Source organism: Bolinopsis microptera, chromosome 3 (assembly GCF_026151205.1).
Source record: "Bolinopsis microptera isolate Bmic1 chromosome 3, MBARI_Bmic_1.0, whole genome shotgun sequence".
Taxonomy (NCBI): domain Eukaryota; kingdom Metazoa; phylum Ctenophora; class Tentaculata; order Lobata; family Bolinopsidae; genus Bolinopsis; species Bolinopsis microptera.
In genome coordinates this window covers 9856782-9877379 of record NC_087074.1, presented here as the reverse complement: position 1 = coordinate 9877379, position 20598 = coordinate 9856782, and the positions used below count along the sequence as shown (strand labels likewise).

General features: G+C 40.1%; 4 protein-coding genes and 1 non-coding gene across 18 annotated transcripts in view; 3 read left to right on the top strand and 2 right to left on the bottom strand.

Moving 5' to 3' along the window:
- Positions 1-20598, top strand: part of LOC134812295 (obg-like ATPase 1) — an 86980-nt gene that overhangs the window by 2492 nt on the left and 63890 nt on the right. The window lies entirely within an intron of this gene.
- The window catches only part of LOC134812281 (uncharacterized), a 112713-nt gene that overhangs the window by 71971 nt on the left and 20144 nt on the right, over positions 1-20598 (top strand). The window lies entirely within an intron of this gene.
- Trnam-cau (transfer RNA methionine (anticodon CAU)) lies at positions 2005-2076 on the bottom strand. The gene has a single exon. It is a non-coding gene; the product is annotated as a tRNA-Met (tRNA).
- LOC134812977 (uncharacterized) lies at positions 5319-9375 on the top strand. The gene is made up of 10 exons (XM_063820612.1): positions 5319-5525; positions 5791-5960; positions 6375-6481; positions 6705-6802; positions 7063-7258; positions 7381-7523; positions 7654-7799; positions 8003-8145; positions 8274-8380; positions 8510-9375. Exons 1-10 carry the CDS (start codon positions 5448-5450, stop codon positions 9173-9175), a joined length of 1854 nt encoding a protein of 617 aa, XP_063676682.1. The 5' UTR covers positions 5319-5447; the 3' UTR covers positions 9176-9375.
- LOC134812978 (T-box transcription factor TBX2-like) lies at positions 9422-17501 on the bottom strand. The gene is made up of 9 exons (XM_063820613.1): positions 17322-17501; positions 14989-15178; positions 13708-13828; positions 13438-13584; positions 11551-11697; positions 11245-11321; positions 10508-10617; positions 10067-10341; positions 9422-9830 (listed from the first exon to the last, which is right to left on the bottom strand). Exons 1-9 carry the CDS (start codon positions 17425-17427, stop codon positions 9759-9761), a joined length of 1245 nt encoding a protein of 414 aa, XP_063676683.1. The 5' UTR covers positions 17428-17501; the 3' UTR covers positions 9422-9758.

The window sequence follows — 20598 nt, the reverse complement described above, 5'->3', positions numbered from 1 at the left end:
ACTACATGACTGAATCCCTAACGGACTGAATCACTACCAATCACTATTGGTAGGGATTGAGGTATATTTTCGGACTGAATCACTACCGGACTAAATCAATACCGCTAATATCTAAAGACCTAACCACTTTGATGTGATCCCTACTGAACTTTGCAATAAAGGCATAATTATTCGTATTTCATTAGTTAATTATTTTATTTTTTGTTAATTATTATTAGATTTTTCGTGATAATTGACTAAGCAGAAATTTGGTCAAAGAATAATAGATAATATACTGATACAGTAATTTAAATCACACAATAATAAGTAAACATTAAAGCATTAACCCAAAATCTTAGATCCAACAGCTTTCAGAAACTCGGTAACATCCCCAAAGTTATCATAATCATCAACAATACGTTGCATCTCCAGGTCAAACTTCTCCCACTTTGCTACTCTCTTGAAGGGTCTTCTGGTGAGGATGTTGGTGATCTTCATGTCTGTCAAAGCCTGCTCCCTCTTGATGCACTCTAAGAACTTCCAGATGGAAGGGTTGTGACAGTTGATCAAGGAGGCGAAGCCGCTGTTCCAACCCTCTGCGATGTTACTGGACGCTTCGTGGTGATTCCAGGAGTCGTGCCTGAAGAGAGGAGGGGTGGAGGTGCAACAATCTGCTTAGTTGAGTTCTGCTTAGTTGAGTTCTCAGTAGTAGCTGCGAGGGTCTTCATTTTGGACTTGGAGCGGTGGGCTGCAATTTGTGCTGGTTGAGATTCGTGGTCATGAGGGGTAGCAGAACAGAAGGTGTCCTGGACAAGGATCAGGCGGGACTTGCACTTGTTGCACTTCCAGTAGGTCTTGTCTTCCCTCTTTCTGTTAAGGTGGTAGAGGTAACCATCGTAGAGGACGTTGCGGCTGCCTTTCTTTCTGCCAGGAATAAACTCGATGGATGAGGAAGACATAGTGGTATAAGATAAACACAGGCGTTGCGGGTTTATATATTATTCCCGCTAGCTGATTGAGATACCGAGCATGTGAAGGTTCACATCACTGTATTGTCGTATAGCAGGTCATTATGGATGACTTGATCCGAACCAGTTCTCGTTAGGGCTCCTCGTTGCGTACGTAAGTCTGTGGATCACATGTCTGACAGGCCCCATAGCAAGCACTCCATGAGAGCCCCGGCTCAGATCACGTCATGATATTAGAACTAGTGAACTAAGATCAACTGGTAGGGATTGAGGTATATTTTCGGACTGAATCACTACCGGACTAAATCACTACCAGTAGTGATATTTGGGTGGTAGTGATTCCGTCCGGTAGGGATTCAGTCCTACAATCGACAGATTTTATTTTCCAGATTTTGGCAGCTGCCCAAAACACAAACCACTCTCATCAGTACGTGTTATATGTGGTTATTAGGAACTTAAGGAATGTAACCACTTATTGAGACGGTCAACACCATTTTATCTTAAACAGATGTAATATGACCATGCGTGACCAATTTGATCTGATCAACTGATCAACTGATATCAAGCATACCAAACGTTGTCCTTCCCATCTCATAATTTCTTTGAAATTTTAGGATTATTGAACACATGGAAACTTTAATAAGGAGACGCTAAAGTTGGGAGCTTCTAATTTACTAATTGCAGTAATTAGGGGTAGAAGGAAATCCTATCACCGTCATCAACTCTAATTTACTAAGAATCATCATTGACGCATGTGCCACAGCAAAAATGATGGTTGACAGGATATCTGCAAACTTCACTAGCTCCAGCCCGGCAACCCACCCTCAAATCTAAATCACAACATTAAAAGTTGTTGTATAATATATAGTTGGTTTATAAAGTATGAAATATGGGTAATCGGTTCACACATTATAATCCAACCAAATATATATACAAAAACTTTTAGTATACAGTGCACCGTCGACATCATGACAAGTACAATACCCATTTCACTGAAGAAGTTTAGGAATAAACGTTGCGTCATTCACTGGTGCTAGACAAGGTGCAAAAGATTGGTTAGCAGGAAGTGGTTTCGATCCACCGACCTCTGGGTTATGGGCCCAGCACGCTTCCACTGCGCCACCCTGCTATCTGATGGTGTGATGATTCGATGCTTGATAAATGTTAATACATTCAGTCTTTGACTACAATTATTAACAAATTTACTCACTTGTACTAATTTATGATCTATTCAATATTTCGAGTGACCTTTCATCGACTGACTCCCGTTTATGTCGTATCATCTCCCTCCAGTGCTTGGGTTACTGGTCGAGTCATTCACCCCAGAATACATTTTAACCAAGTTGTTGTATTGTTGTTTTTTATTGTAAAACACAAGGATTTATTTTTGGTACGAGGTATAGCTGAGTCAATAAAGCTATTAGTACCACTTTCTTACGCCGATGAAGGCATTAAGGCATTAGCACCATAATTTCTCAGTGAAATATGAGTCATATGACTTTATTGATTAGTGAGACTAAGTGATACTGATAGTACGTGCCTCAAAACTTTAAAACGCAGCACGAGATCACGCTGGTCTGTGGTCCAGTTTTACTTGCGTTCCCGCAACGTTCCTTTAACGTTACGGTGTAATGCGTGTCATGTTATTGTAATGTGGCGAGTTAAAAATGAATATTCAAACCCTAGCTGGCAGCTGCATATCATGTGAGGTTGTGGCTCATCTCTCAATGAAAAGTGTAGGAGAAAAAAACTTGTTATTAAGCAGTTGGACTTGATCTCTGAATTTGATTCTTCAATATTTAACGAAGTTGTGTAAGTATGTAGTGTCCTCTCTACATGCAGCAGGCGGATATTAAAAATTGGCGAATTATAGAGGAGTTGGAATCTCAATAATCATTGTGATATTAATACGTTAGCAAAATCCCTGTACTGTGAAAAGTTTTATAAATTTTGGATTCCCTTGAACTTGAAAAATTATGCTATTAAAACAAGGTCTGGACTCTGGAGGAGTCGATAAAGTTGTATTCAGCCATGAGAGGAGGGGTTTGAGCAGTGATTACGGTTGACAACAAAATTAGGCTGCTCAAAGATATCAAATTTTGCATTATGACACATTTGAACGACTGATCAGTTTCATTTTGTAATTTTCCCGATACGAAAATTGTCGAGCGGATAAAAGTTTGTTCTTTTAATAATTGAGTATGTGCTTTTTAATTTTGTACGACATTTCGTTTATCTTGATGGCACCAATAGCTGAAGCTCTACATAGGACCTATCACCTCTATTTCAGAGGTGACTTGATCTAAAAAATAGTGGCAAGGTGCCACCTCATGTCCTACAACCGTAAATGATTTCAACTCATCTTGTGGCATCGAGAAATCAAATCCAAATACCCGGGTATTGTTAGAAGGCCCTCGGATAGCATCTGTAAAACATATCAGCTTACCAAGTAATTTAGTTAACTGTCAGCTGTCCTCTCCATTCTCGAACCTCCCATATAAAGCATGTGTTCTCCTTCAGAAAGCGCTAATTTTATCCTGTAACTATGGCGACATAACTTTCTGTGGTATTCCGCTGTTTCTTCGTGCAAACATTGTTAACTTAAGTGTTCCATTTTTAATTATCTCATGTACTCGACTTTCAGTGTCCCATCTGCGTCTCCGAACTGTAGCTATGTCAATTGTCATAACTTCATAATATGTATTGAGTTCATTAAGACCGCCGGCTGCTATAGAAACATCGTAAAACAGTGTGGCTTTATGCATCTTAATTTTTTCATTCAGAATCTAAGCGTGTGAAAATTTTGAATATGTTTTTAGCTTAGATTGATCATACACCTTGGGCTTGAGTGCCGGGAATTGTATGTTCAGTCTTGATGTAAAGCTTCAACGACTCCTAACAGTTCACAGCAATTGTGACAACTTTATCAAGTTTCCTATTGTTGTTACGCAATCGTACAGCCATTGTATTACCATTGATTACGGAATTGATTACAATTTCGCTACTTTGAGGACTTGATAATGGAAAGATAAAACAGAAATTTGATGCATGTGACGTTACTTGAGTATGTTCCTTGTATTATATGAACATGACCGACGCCTTTTAGCTTATCAAACTTATCATTGTGTAATTTTGCCATAAGAATCCATTATACCATCTGTTTTAGCTTCTTTTATTGTTGGTCGGTTTTTGTGTGACCACATATTTGTGATTGTTATTCTGGCTTTAAGATTTATGAGAAGTGGTCAGAAGGAGATCCAGTGCCATAGCGATAAGGCAATACAGTAAGACTTCATGACCATAACTTGTATCAGTTCTAATGTACAACAAGTTTTGTTTCGTCGAAAAATCCATATTTTAACCAATAAGATTTTTATTGAATGATGCGGTCCATATTCAGCTTCTACCGCTACATTTTATAAATTTTCATTATTACTTTATTACCATGAATTACTTAACACTTGTTGAACAACGAGCACACTTTAAAGACCACGAAACAAAAACAATACGTGATCAATGTTCAAATGTAGCGGCAATTTAACCGCAAATCACGTTGATTTCTTCAATTTCTTTCCTTGTTAGTGTCAAGTATAATCCACTCACAAAATCAATTATCATTTTTAGTAGAATAATCCACTCGCAAGCACTCTTCTGTGCTGTATTTGAAGTCTTGTTGAATGAAGAGAGTGAGAAATAGCATATCAAATCAGAGAGCGCGCACTTCTTTGACCACTTCTTAGCTTCTTTGACCTCTAATTCCACTTTATGAGGCTAGTTTAGTAGTTTGTTTGTTTCACATACTTCAAATGTTTACAGTTTGGTTTTTTAATCACGATACTTTATTTTCAAATGTTTGCTTGATTTCCAATCATAATAATGTAATGATTGTGAAGGAGTCGAGAGTGTTTCGTTTTCCTTAATTCTGTAAAATCTCATTTTGTTTAAGTTTTAAACTCCGAATATAACTTTTCATACGAAAAGAAGGTTGTTATTGTTGGTTATTCATTTTTAGTTATTGTTTCAGTTAAATAAGCGTTAACAACAAAGCGAATATGTTGAAATAGACGTGCCATGTTCGCAGGTTTTGCATACCATACCCACTCAAAATCGTGCATTTTATTCACAACAGGTTAAATGGGAATACCGTAAAAAAGTTAAGTGTTTTTAGCGGTCCACAGTGTAAACGGTTTGTTTTACAGCGACGTATTATACTTTTAACCACCCCCATACAGAGCCAAACGATTGGATGCCAAGTACACTTTCGTACCGGTAACATCTCGCTCAACCTATCCTAAAACGTTTTACGGCACATCCTCCGTTTAATTGATACACTGTGCTCTAGATGCAGATCATTAACCCAGTATTATGAGCAGGTTGCATGAGCTTACCATAGTTTTCTGAGCAATGCTGTTGCTGCTTTCATTCGATAATTGATTGCAAGGAGTCTTGCTTTTGACGTCTTGCTAATCAGCTCTATAAACGACCCTTTTAGTTCGAAGTATGAAGATATTTGTCCTCTACAATGGACGCTCTATCCCATGGCAAATAGGAGATGCGCAAACAGTGGATCAATTGAAGGTAATCAAGTATTTAGATTCGGGATATAATTTACCTGGTTTGCAGGTTTCTGTATATGTACGTGGATAGTATAATTTCCTTGAGTTCTTGGTAAACTCAGATGGTCGCTTTAATGAGCGCTAAGATTAAAAGTGACTGTTGCAGTTCGTCAAGAATAAGATATACATATCCTGTCATTTTACAATGCATATTTAACTAGACATAATCTAACATATAAGGTTGAATATCTAAAATGAGCCAGATTGTCCAAACAAAACCCATCCAGGAGTCAATAAGGACAAAATACCAGCTTGATCCCCAACAAAACATCAGACTACTCCACAGTGGAGCAGACTTGTCCGGACCCTGGATCATCAGAGACGTGGGGATACCATACGGGGCATCCCTCCACTGCCGACTCAGAGAACAGGAACCAATCCCTAACCTACACATAATGTTAGTAATAGTTGTGTTGTAGTGCCCGGTACTATTAAACCTGCCCATATTTAACTATTTACCTCGTGTGATACTGCTTATCTTAGCTCGTGACTGCTTCATGAAATGAAAATTGGATCAAAGTGATTGGCAAGAAAGGCGCCCGGACTGAATCCCCGTCAGGTGGTTGCTGTGGATAATATGTCGCACGAACGTAGTCCTGGCAAATATACTGGATCGTACCACACAGGTCATTGTCACTACAAGGCACTTAAGCTGAGTTAAGCGCTGCCTTTTGGCAGCCATTTAGCCGTCACTTATAGCTGAGAATACCTAACGTACCAAGTAGTTATCGTACTTGTCATTAATCCTCTGAGCTCATAATGGAGTGGTGTAACGTGGAAATTAGAGGAAACCCTTACGGAAACCCTGTAGGTGTAACTACAACGGCCAGAAAATCGACCTGTACGACGTGGACGTGGTGTCCCTTACGATATTCCAGCTCCAGGAGGTCGTGATGTATCGAACTGGACTGCCGCTAGGTTAGTGGGAGAGATCTCGTTGTTACTTACTTCCACTGAGGAAGTGATGGTAGGTGGTTAAATCAACTAACTAACTACAAGCACAGACTGCCTGGCAGATGTGATTATATTAACAATTTATCAATCTTTCCACCAGTCATATTCATAAGCGTCCGGGACCAGCACGGTCCGTAAACTGCTGTCATTTCATCAACGTTAACAGATTTTATGAAATTATCTTCAGGGTGTTTTAGGCTTGCAGACGGATTAGGTCGGGAGATGTTTTCAAAACACAGCTGTAACGATTATGGGGTCCTGCCTGGTGCTACCATTTATGTGCAGGTTAGAGTAGATGTGATTTTAATATCCTGTCAAAGAGTGCAATCGTACATGATTGGTGATAAAATACCTGTCGGTCTCTGGCAATGATTAAATTTTACACCATATCATGATGACCACAAATTTTTGATTAAATTGCGTTCAAAGCTCAGAAATTAAGGTTAGTTGTACTTTTTAAATCTGTCAACTTAGTTACACAGCACTTTACTACCAAGAGGGAATCAATTTCATGGCTGGTAGCAGTACCACAAACGTTTCACCAGGTATGGAAGGGGTGGTCAGCTCTGATAAATACCACGTTTGAAGGCAACATACCAGCTGTTCAGAACTTACTGGACGAGGACAAAGCTGTCAGGTTCTACCAGATGAAGGTGGTCATGTTCCTGGCAGCTCACCTAGGACTATTAGAACTAGCGGAGGATATGCTCAATGGTGGTGTCCGGGCTGACGAACCTGTCGGTGAGGAATATCTTTCATTCAATGATCGTGATGCGTTCTAAAATTGTATGTGACCATCCTTTTTCCTATACAGAATAAAAGGGGGAAAAAAGAACTCGTTCTCATAGCAACTTATTTGTCAGGCTACCACCCTGGTAAGAAATGGTGCAGTGACCGGTCTGACCCAACGCATCACCTGTATGCTGTCCACAAAGCAACTGAAGAGGGCAGACTCGAACTTCTACGACTTTTCATGAGTCGCTATCCCTGTAGCATCATCGTGCAAGTAAGTCTAAGCCTGTAGTATTATTGTGCAAGAAAGCCTTTGATGTTTTCGCAGTACGCGTAATTTGTGTCTGCCCAATAGATAAAAGGCCACTTACAAGGCAAGGCAGTCTATACCAGGTCTATTTCAGAATTACAAAGGGCAGAACGCATTGGCTATAGCGACGGAGAAGGGTCACACGGAGTGTATCACACACATAAACACAAAACAGAGCAAACCCCAGGTCCTGATACCTGAACTTGTGGGGGCTCCTCATGATACTGATTATCTTTACCGGTGAACATTAGTCTTTTATCTTTTTATAATCTCCTGGTTTCATATAATGACTGCCAGACCTCGCTTCTTCAAGATGATTGGGGGTTTATTAAGGTGTTTATATCGTAGAAAGCATGTCCTTGTGTCCTAAGATTGGGGGTTTCAAGGTTTTTATATTGTAAAAAGCATGTCCTTGTTTCCTAAGATTTTAACAGTGCTACTAGGAATTATTGTCTGGTAATGAAGGTAAAGCAGTGGCACGCTCTGGGCAAAGACAAAGTAGCTCTCATGTCTAAGAGAACCTCGGACGGGAGTTTCAACACAAAATCTTTAGAAACAAGAAAGAGTCAGGTTCTTCCATCCCAAAGTAAGAGATTGTGGTTTGTACTTTTTATACCCATTTTGAGGACTTAACTAAGGCAATTTTATGAAATCATTTATAATTTGATTACTAATCTCTTGAGTGTTACCTCAGAGTTAAGGATGCAATAACAGGTGACAAAGCTATGCACATTGACGGTCTCATTCATTTCCGGTGCAGAACCTGCCCCGCCAAGCTTGCTGAACGTCCAATCTCAAGTCTGTCTGACCGCCGAGCTTGGGTAATACTACATACTTGTCATCAGCCTTCATTTATCTATGTTTAAATATTGCAATTGCGGTGAGCTGTGGAACTGGTTTTTGATAAAAAATTACCAAATTTGGGCCGTAATTTTGCCATATGTTATCAGGGTGCCGGTGGGAGGAGTTGGAGCCCGTCAGCTAAAACCCGTGAGATGAAGAGAGACGTTCTTTCACAGGGACTACACTGGGACACAACACAACACTCCAGTGGCAAGGTCGAGTTTACTGACCTCCTCTTCACACCCAAGAAATCAACCCCAGTACTCCCGAATGTGAGCAGGAATACAAAGTCCTCAGACTCTCCTCAGATGAGAAAGAAAACTGCCTCCAGCTCTCCGACCAGCTCAGTGGCCAGCAGCAAGGGGCGGAGAACAGTTAAGGCAATAGAGGACTACAATACAGGCATGTGGGTACACAATGGGCTGACGGCACGTGAAAAAGCTGCGGCCTGCATTGAAATGTCAGATACGTACAACAATAAAACTTGGATGTCTAAATTTAGAATAGCGCTTTCTGTAAATGAGAGCACTTTGAAGAGAAAGCTTAAAGAAGGGACTCCGGTGGCTCCCATCGCTAGGAATGAGCAAGGTATTCTATACCGGAGACAGTTCTACAGAAACCGAGCTAAGGTTAGCAAGGGGGCTAATTTTGCGGCAGATTGGACAAATGGAGTAGATTCGAGAGAAGCTAAGTCTCGGACTGAATCGCGAGCTTTCAGAAATAGAGGGGGTGCTCTTTTAAGAGAAAAATCTACTGTGAGTGTAAAAGGATGAATTTATTTATTGATGTCCAATTGAGGTGGACTAAACTTACGAATTTTGGGTTTGAGCCAGGTTTGAAATGCAGTTGATTTGTCTTGGAACTGGAAGCGCTTTGATCGAGGGGATGTCATAAATTTATCGCGACACACAAATCAATCAGTTGTAAATAATTTAGTTAATTCAATATGTTTTCTGACCTCCTCTTTTTTAAACAGCTTTTTATTTTGCATCTCTCCATACAAAAGTAAAACACGATTTAGTCGGCATTTAGATACATAATACGTCAGAAAAATTAAATATTTTCATTTCACGAGCTATACATACAAATATAAATTTCATCAATTAAATTGGACAGTAACCTGAAAAATAATTTAAATATTATAGTCAACTTTATGACAGCTAAAACATGTCTCTCTGCAAGACCTCAAGTCCGTTCATTTGGCTCTCTTCCAATAAACATTCAGTAATATCTGGATCATCTGTTTCGTGACCTCGAATCTCTTGTCTCGACTTCCGTAAATATCAACCTATCTGACTCATCTAACAATTCTGTTTAATTCTGCAATCAGCCTCGACAGCGGCTATCGGCCGATTATTAGCGGTCTTCCCAGGGTCTCCACGTCTTTATCGTTTGCTTGAGCAGACTTGATGACTTCTCCAGAGCAACCTGGACATATACAACGATATTATTTTCTGTTTCTTAATGCTATATTTAGGAATCATAATTATACATCATAATTGCTCGGGGTAAATTGCATTTTCTTTCACTTAAATTACTGAAGAATAAAGACAAGAAATCGCAATAAAAATGAAGAAGCAAGCGCACCAGCGGTTGATTGGACGCTATTCGTACTTTATTTAAGATCTCTAGGATATGGAGTCAGTAATATGTCAGATATAAACCTGCTGAGCAAGTGCTTCCAGAGCCTGCTTGAGATCCAGCTTAAATGGCTGCGGGAGACTAAGAGTCGGGGGAGTCGCTTGGAGTAGCTGGGAAGCGGCCGCTTTGTTCAGGAGAGTGCTGGCAGCTGTAGCTAGGAGAGAGTGATGGCTAGCTATCAGGGAGTCCTTGAGTTGCAGCATGGTGGGAGGGTGGAGTGTGGAGGGAAGGGAGCCTGGGTACATGGCGGGAACGTACGTGGGGGAGGTGTCAAATCCTCCTGGTAACGGTCTCTCACCTGGGAGGAGGATGTCTGTTAGGATTTATTGGTGCTGGTTAAAATGGTAACAAGCTTTAAATTAGTTAGGAGATATAGCAGAAATACTATCTTTCAATAAGTTTCTCAGAGAGTAAAAGACTATTATAATAGTTTGGGAGCTTGTGTCTGTCCTACTGTTACTTACTTGATATGGTAGGTTCGGGAGATTTGCCAGACGGCTCAGTGAGTAGCCTCTGAGGGGACTGATGGTCTGATGTAGTGCTGCTCACTTGGGTCGGGCTTCTGGCTTGATTCCTGTGGAAATTACATGTTTAGAGTTGGTGTTTTGATTCTAGTAACGGTCGGTGGTTAACTGACTTAACGAGTCAACTTCATGCTCGTGATATTGATGAGAATAGTTCCGGTAGTACTTCGTTACAAGATATATTAGAGTGTTATTGATAATTCCAGCTCGGTTATCTCGTGATTGCCACTTCGAGGTGGCACTCAATTAAAAGTTATACGCATCAAAGGCTTTACTAGAGTTGCACATTCTTTGGCCCAATTACGATGGGGTGGTTGAGTGACAGGGCTGCAACAATTTTTGAATTATATGTAACCCAAAACCAAGCTTGGGTTTATTTGATCATAGGTGCTAAAAGATAAAAGTAACTTCAGCCTCTTCCACTTTAATTGAGTATTTTCCCCGTGTTGTTGGGTGGAAGAGGCGTATTTCAGTCTGAGCTAATTTAGAGGTGCGAAAACTGGGATCAAAATACAGGTTCCCTTTTATGTAACTAGTTCGGTTAACGGTATCAAATGCCCCATGTATATATTGTGTGCCATGGAATGAACATCTACACAGGCAAGTCACATGTAAATTGTAAATATTAGATGCTTGTGAGGGAAATGAGAGGAAAAGGAGGAAGGAGAGTAACTTACTTGTCTTTATTTTTGTTGGAACACAGGTCTCTGAATCCTTTAGCAAAGGGATTGTGGTCGATCTTCAGTTGAGTTATCTGCGGGAAGGTTTTTTGTTAAAATTTATTTACTCGAATAATATGTTGGAAGTTTAGATTATGTATTGTACACGACATTATCTTTTGTTTTAAATATTAAAATCTTTAAAATGCAATTTTTTTGCAAGAAATTTAAACTGTGGTTATGAAACATTTCTATCATCTTGATCCATCTGATTTTGTACGAAACTTTAAACAAAACACTCTGTTAGTCTGTTTCATTTCATACCTGATCATTCTGATAAGCAGTAACTGCCATGAACACAGTTTCAGGGTAGGATACAGTGGTGAAAGAGGCAAACTGCAGCCACTTGATGTCATTTGCTTCCACCACATGGATCCTCGGCTGGTATCGGTGCATCGAGTTCAGTATGATCTGAAAATATGTTACATTATTCATCTGATCAATCTGATTACTATTATATTACAAAGTTTGTTTGTAAAGCTATAAAGTGAGATCATACATAAAATGTCCGTGAGAGTTGTGAGAACTCTTGTTGGATGACCTGATAAGTTCCTCATGATTGGGCTATTGAGTTAATCTCCACATCACTACCCCCTCCGTCAACCTTATCTGATCAGAGAATTTGACAAATGGAACTGTTAATCCCGCACAACTTGTTGGTACTTTGTCATGCCCAATGGCTCTCACTAGCTGCTCATAATCACATTGTTCTATTGCTCTCCAGACCTGTCAAGACCCCTGTTCGAGCTCCCAAGTATGAAATTAATGAGGAGTCGATGACACAAGATCAAACTCATAGTGTCTGTGGCTCAACTTTACCTGTCAGTTTGGGAACCGTTATGACAGTTAACTATGGTTAAATCTACTCTCAAACCACGCGGGTTTACATCAGATCCATTACTCGTCGAACAAGAGCCGTCTAAATTTATACCCTGTTGCAAATCAAGTTCAGTTCATGTCGAACGTTGATCAGGTAAGTTGGAGAATTTGTCAAAAAGCCCCACATTTGTCAGGTAAGGCGTGAACCTTTCTGCAGGGCAGGATCCTAGAGCAGACGGAAAAGGGCCATTACCGTCGAGCCCCCTTCTTGTGAGATGACAGTAATGAGTGAGCCCTAATCGGGAGATTTTTAAGAAATACTCAAATGTAACTGGATATAATGTGTGGAGGGCTGTTGTTTCCTGCATGGTCAGGACCCTGAGAAGAAAGGAGCTAATGGCTGGGAATGCGGTATTGTGTCACGTGTAGGAAAAGTGCAGTTCTGATCAGCTGACACTTTTGAGAGGAAACAGTGTGACGAACACGCCCTAATAGTGAGGTGTTTGTCAGTTTGGGGTTTTCTGAAGTGAAGGATGGCATCTTGTGCAGAACAACAGAGGAAATGAAGCATGTAGTAACTTAGTAATTCCTTTTTATTACCCTTAAATCAGAGAACACTAAACTTTTATGTAGTTCATGGAGTATAAACACCTCATCTAAGACAAAGTTTCTTAATAACTTCTATCTTTCTGAACTTCTCGCTATGAAGTTATCAGCACAACTCTGCTGTAATCAGTATGAAGTTTCACCAACTTAGTGGCTACTTATCTCGCAATTTAAACTACTCTCACTCGATCTATCCTACCAATATCTTGTTATCCGCTCACACGAACCCAAAGACTTAATCGGCGAATCAGGCAACTTCCTCCTAAAATGTGGTCAAGTAGCGGTCAGTTAACGGTCTCCTCCTCTGAGAGAGTGAGAGTTTGGACAGTGAGAAGTGAGAGAGAGGTTAAGCAGGAACACCAGTGCAGTGCGGTCTCAACCACCAGACCGTTAATGGAGTCCTGTAACTGTTTTCCGGGCGAGGCGAAAATTCCCACAATAAACTCAATCATAGTGGAGCCAGAGCTTATCAGTGCGTTTTAGTGCGGTTGTATGAAGCGGCAATGAGCTGGCCTGTGAGATGTTATGAACTCGAAGTGATTTATATTCAAATAAAGTGACTATGTGTTATCTATAAACGGTCACTTAACACACGATTGACGCATGGTTGAAGCAGGCTGCTATTAAACGATCTGCATATACCACAATCACATATTATAGTTGAAGGACCAATTACTGACTATCTAACAGTATTATAAGATAAACGAAATGAAAATGGTGACTAACATGTCCTTGTTGGTCTAGGGTGTTGTTGGTGAGTTTCATTTTGTGGAAGGTGACGGGGCCCTTCATCCATTGAAGACCGGTGGCTGGCGAGTCTGGGTGGATGTACATTCGTCCGGGAACTGTCGGCTCGGCCTTCCCTGCTATCACCTGAATAGTTGAAATGTAAAATATCTGAAATATCAAGATCAAGCTTTTTTGTTTCTTCAGTGGAACATGTGTGGAATCCGATTTGTTGATTATATAAAATGCATGATTTTCTGTCTGACTCACCCATTCAGAGTTTTGGTATTTGTATCGGTGATCATCAGCCGGTACCATATCCATGAGCACGATGTACTTGCTATTTGGGTTCAGTCCGTTGAGCTTTAATTTAATTGGCGGGAACATTCTCCTGAAAGAAATAAAAGCTTAATTTCAACAAAGTAACAAAAAGACTTTGAGCGCCACTTGTGATCTTTGTTGGTGTTTTAGTGTTGTACAGTGCGTTTATAAGTTTATAGTGTCTATTATCATGTAGTCATTGTGCGTGTACAAACGGTCCCATTTTTCTGTTCTGGAGCCTGCTGATAAAGGATGGAGCATCATCTATAGCCAAGCATATTGTCACCAGCTCGCACAATGCCATCTTGCACGTACCGTGGTGACTTAAATGATATCAATTTCGAGCCCAAACAAAGAGTTGCCATTGTTAGCAACAGGGGACACATGCACTTCTCGTCAAGCTAAAACCTCGCCAGCGTTTTGAACTCTGTATGCCTATTATCTTTATGAAATAATTGTACCCATAATCAATGGAATTAAAGACTCTTGGCTGTCATTACAGCCCGTTGAGGCTTTGTCCAAGATGTCAAAGTTAGTACCCGTCAGCTAAATTAAAGCTATTATGGTTGGTCCCGATGTCTTCCCACAATGGGCGGTTGGTGGAGGGTCAGGTGGGTAGGGATCCCCTGTATCATGGCATCTCCTGCCACAAATCTCACCCAGCCTCCAGGATCTAGGCATTGTGTTCAACAGCAGTCAGTATCTTTAGTCTAATTTCTCATTCACATAACGATCGCGTACAACAATGCTGTATTATCCAGTAGGGGTGCTGTGACGAGGTCGTTCACGTGGCACTTTAAGCCCAGTGAGTCACTACAGCTATATACTGAGATAATTGGGCTAGATTACAGGGCATTGAGGCGGATAGCTTGCTGATAAACAATAGAGGGAGGGCTGGTTTTGCCTGCTCGTCACATGCTTCACCCATTGTCACCTAACAATCACTTTGGGTGCACTTTTTTAAGGGACCATTAATTAAACAGTGTCCGTGCTCATGAATAAATCACCCATTCTCTTAGCCACGTGGCAAGCCAATTAGTTGAAAAGATTTAGAACGCGTGGTTTGAAATACAATCAATTGCTGCCGGGAAGACTTATGAGGGGGGCCAAAGATCTGTGCACGGCTCTTAGTCTTTTCAATTTTAGACTATTCCAGTCTAGAAAATGAGGGCAAAACAGCCATGAAGATAATAAAAATATTGTGATGAGTACAATTGAAGGATGACGAACCTGCCCGTTTTAGTGATGATCATCTCGGTGTTCAGAGCATGGAACTTCTTCCACAGCTCGTTGTTCTCCAAGCTGACTTGAACCCCTTGTCCGGCGGGAGTGACAGGGGAAGGAGGGTTGGGAGGAGCAAGAGTGGGCAGCTCGATCCTCGGACCTAGCATGGAGAGGTCGAGGTTTCTGAACATGGAACCTGAAAGATTGGAGGATCAGTCTACTGATAATTTTAATCGCCAATATGAGTAATAACGCTGAGATTCTAAGATTCAAATTAAGATATTCTGTTGCATCGCTGCGATAAGTTTAGTATTTATCTGTTTATGGGGTGTTGCTCAATCTAAAGACCTATTTAGTAAAATTTCAACGACATCGATTCAATATGAGACTATGTCGGTAACTAAATTTGGGCCAACGGCCGAAACGCATGCTGGAAGTGAAATTAACAACTGTGATTGGCTGAATAGAGTAGTTGTGTAGTTTATGCGGAATATTTATGCAGCTGTTCCCTGATCACAGCGGTGACATTGGAATTGAAACTGCAATTTATAAAAGTGGAGGATTCGTCTGATCAAAGCCTCACTACAACTGCCTTGGCAACTGGGTAACTTAAAGAGTTTAAGTATGCTAAGATTTTGCTTTGATCACGAAACTGCGTTTATCACATGTATACGAACAGACACGTGAATTCATCTATTGCACAAGCAGTTACCACTTTGACTTACTGCATGAGACAAAATAACCATAAGCTACTTTAATTGTGCCAATTATTTAGTCAACCTTTGCTTTGAGTTAAGCAATAAGCATCCCGCTGGTTTCGTAAATTATAACTCTCATTTATATTTATCATTTTAAGAGACACTGTGTCAGGTGACTGATTACTGATTACTGATTGATTAACCAGGAAGAGTGTTAACGCTGAAACTACCCATCAAGCAGTGCTGATAAATTAATTAGTGATGAAAGCTTCTCCAATTAAAAAGTATCAAAACGGGAGTTTCATATAACAAATATATTTGTAACCCAGTCTTACTTCACCAGGATTAATTTGAAATGTTTGACACCTTGACAACCCCGTTACAATTAACTTCTGGTCCAATCCCCCTTAAACAAACAAATTGCCACCGCAATACACACACTTCATGTATTTCGTCATGAGTCGTTTGAGGTAGCGGTAGACAGGGTGGCCTGTAACAAGTTTCCTGTTTAACGTGTGATCGGAGGCGGGTTAAAGTAAACAAGGGTGCCCTCTCTGCCTTTCGGGAGGATGTTGGAGGTATCAATTTTATCACCCCTCGGTGAAATTGTTCATTTTAGGGCGGGCCAGACAGTCACAATTGAGCCCTTATACCCGGCGCTGCAGCCAGTTCCAAGAATCTTACTACTATTAGATGATGGTTGAGGAGTAGAGTGCGGAAATGTAAAGTGTCAAACTCTACTTGGTGGGTGACTAAAGGGATGAGAAAAGAGGGTTTTAAATAAAAGGGTTACCGAGCGCGTGGTAATAGTGTTTTGGCAAGTTTTCAAATTGCTGCTTACTTAGCTGAATTACAAATTAGATTGAACTTTAATTCAACTTCAAGTTAGTTATAAACCGTTGTGAATTACACGTTCTGATGTGATATCTTATCTTACTTAACAACAACGATACGGATATGATACACCCAAAATATTCAACGTGACATAATGTGCAAGATATAGAATTAGAAACAAATCATATCATTGTCTAGACTTGATCTTCCACAGAAGAAGATTAACAATTTTATAGCATAAACGAAAACCGTAGCTTCAACCAGTGAACCAGACAGCAGCAGCGAATGGTAACAAATAATGAACTGGCGAGCTACCACAATAAAAAGCTGAGATCTTGATATATATGAGTAAATCATCGTAAAAGGTTGCATTAATCATAACAGTTAAGCAGCTACTTCATGTTACAACATAGAGTTCCCGAAAATCATTATTAATTACTACCTGCTTTCTACATAATGTTCTCAATACAATTTATTCAGAATCATTGTCATCCCCAACTGATTATTAATTTTGAATCATAACACAATTTTTGTTACAATCATTTGACTTATTTTTCAAAGAAATTTTTCAGAATTCAAGTTAATTCATTTGGGAAAGGCGCACTAAGCAAAGGTTTACAAACTTACAGCTGTTGCAGATCGAAAATTTGTTGACATTCAAGTTATATTCGAGGGCCGTTTGAATAATAAGTGTTTGATTACGAGGAGAAGTTAACATTAAGTTTAACACTTTATATACAAAACACAAAAGAAATTAATAAGTGAACGAGACTTGTGTTGGGCTTTGTGTCCAACTTATATACTTACTTTGTCTTAGATAAGGATGGAACTTCTTCAGGCTGCTATCAGACAGCAGGGAATTGACGGAAAAAGGATTTGACCGGTTGCTAATCTTGTATCCAGAAGACTCCATGGTGTCATAAACTTTCAATAAACGTTAGCCTAAACAAATAGCAAGCTGTTACAACGGACGCAAGAAGGGGAGAATATCTCGATAATGAGATTGTGAAAAGCGCGCGGCGCGAGGAGAGGTTGCTCCCTTGAGCTGACGTGACGTCACGAGCATGTGCGTGATCACGTGACTGCCCCGCTACAATAGCGAGGTGCTTACTCTTACCGGCCGGATCTGCGCTAACTGCTCGCAGCTAACTAATCAGTAAACACTAATTAGCATATGTTTTGTTTGCCCGGACAATAAGTCGGATGTCGGAGACTGCAGTGCAGCCGGAACTCAGATTTAGAGTGAACAATAAAGATAAATTTTAGGCCTCGAAAACGATTACTGAGTTTCATGATTACACATTTGGTATTGATTCTTGTACCTTAGTGTATTGAACTGACTAAAGAGTAGACATTAAACAGGGAAGTCTATGAAAATTAGAGTGAACAACAAGCATTATCTCTCGCGGGGAGCAACCTCCCACCTGATTACAACAACACTTTTGTCCGGCAAGCGGTCAATTTGGCGCCGCCCGCCAAGCCGGCTGCCTTTAGAGCGGATTAATTGCCGAGTTTCCCTTCATTTGTAAACAACTTAGCGTTCACTGGCCTCGGCTGAACAAAAGGGAGAAGATAACGATTTTAATCGCTCGTCGGTCACGAAAAGTCCCTAACAAGGACGTGCGTAGTTTGACTCCAGGAAGTCGACGCAATCAAACATTCCGTACATATTTCAGCCCACTACAATCATCACAGCACTAACTATAAGCATTCGAGGATTCTAGCCTGTCGGTTCAGACGATCGCTTTAACTCATATCGGTCTGACTTGCGTGGTGCTCTAAAAATCGAGTAATGAAATGGCTGGACCGCGGACGTCGATGGTCAGCTCGCCATCTCGGATCAGCTACCACGATATATCCTGAATTCAGACCGCGTTACGACGTTATTATATCAGTTGTTTACCAGCGGGGGCATATAATTAAAGTAGCTAGCGCTGGAAGCATTTAAGCCTAAACGGTCATATAATCTTTTAACGAAATCTCTTGGACATCCAGTAATTTGGTGAGGTCTCAAGTTTAACAGGTCAGAGCAAATTTAAGTACTTCAATAAATGATGTCTGATCGAGGTTGATCCTTGAAAAGCAGCCGTGAGCTATCAGCCTCCAAATATTTAGGCGAGAAATCAAAATCACACAGTCTCAAAACATCCATTTTGATGGCGCATCAACATGAACAATATCTACAATTAAAAAGTTCTGATTGAATAGAGCGATAACGGTACAAATACCCCTCATGCAGTCTGGGATTATGTTTCAGTATTCTAATGAAGCTGCTATAGTTGACCTTGTTAGCGCTAATTGGTCCACACTTCCTGGTTAAGATCCAGTACCTGGTGACGTGAAGGAGTGAGGTGATGGTGACACTTGAGAGCCGGAGAGAAGTTGAGAGGTCAGGTCCCAGGAACCGGCAGGGTAAAGTTGCATGTTGGGTTGCCGCACCCCTGATAGCACTAGGCAGGTTCAGTTCCTGGTACGGTAGGGTGGGAGGAACTGTAGTGAGCATGTCATGAGATAGTGGAGAGAAGTGTTGGAAGAAATCGTCAGAATAATGGGCTGAATATAGTGTTTTTTTAAAAGACTTTTCACCTTGACATTAAGCTCCACAGTGCACTTCATTTCAGATGGTATCAAATTATTAATTTTCGATTTTCCAATTTCCATGTATGGATTTATTGGATATGACTTTTGTTCGCCTTACAATTTGGGTGAGCAATAATAACACCTCAATATAGGTGAACTTCGCAATCAGAATATGCATACACCTAACAGTTTCACCTCAAATCACACCCAAACTTCATCATCAGATCATGCACTAAATGAGAACCAATTCATTAGACCCTGATCAGCTGTTGAAAATTGAGGCATTATTTTCGTGCTGGGCCGGGGTTGTGGCACATGTTTTTCATTACGATTTATACTAGAAAATCAGAAGCTCTATTAGAAGTTTGACAAATTCATGCTTCTAAACCTTATTCGCCGTCACCCTCTGGCTCTTATCTATCTTACCAAACGCTATGATTGGACGCAATGGTTCACCTTGATCTAAACTGTTATTTGAGGAAGTTAGAACAGCTTAATCTATGATAATCCTATTTAACGCTGCTATTAAATTATATTCATTAAGAGGTGAGATCAACTTAAAGAGCCACCATTGACCTGGATCGACGACATTTGCGGTATTTTTGCCGGTAAAAGACAAGGTATCTTACGACGTTGTGATCCCCGACTCTTCGATATATATGGACACGCTCATTGAAGCTTGAGGATATTGGCAAATATTAGTGGGCCTATTAAATGGCACGATGAGGTAAAATTTGTCACACTATGAGATGTAAATCCTCCATAGTTAGGACAATCGTCTCATCCTCTAGGTAAATTTTTGTCACATAACGATATCATTATCAGATGATAAGATATCGGTTAAATTCGGCCGGCAGTGAGATGCCAACATTGTCACACTATAAAAATCCTGCTGTCGTGTTTGACCAAATTTCGAATTTCCAGTTCATAGGATAGTTCCATATGACAATTATCTACATATTTAGCGACTTTTTTCGTTAAAAGGTACCATCTCGTCAATTCCGTCACACATTTAAGAAATGTATACGAGGGATGTTTATGACACCCTGATAAGGAATGCCGAATAATCTAGCATTATTTTTGACCTGAATGTGTTGAGAATTGTTAGAATACATCATTATAAGCAAATAAAAACACATGAGGCTCAAATAGGTAAACTTGGTCACATAATATATTTGTATGATATCTCATGAACGTGTTTAAAATTGAGCAAATATTGGTATACCAGCTTAAACACCATATTATATAATTACGTAGTATGGATCAATCAACTTTATTGCAACCACGCACCGGTCACATTAATTTGTTAACATTGACACAATTAAAACATCTCAACATGTTTAAAATATGTCAATTTTGTCGAAAACATATTAAAACTCTATTAATTGCTCCTTGTTGGCAAAATAACTAGTTTATCGACATAGGTATGATGGTAAGGGATCGTTATATTCTAATCGAGGTATGATTCTTCAAAATCGGGGGCAGGGGCAAGAAATGTAAATTT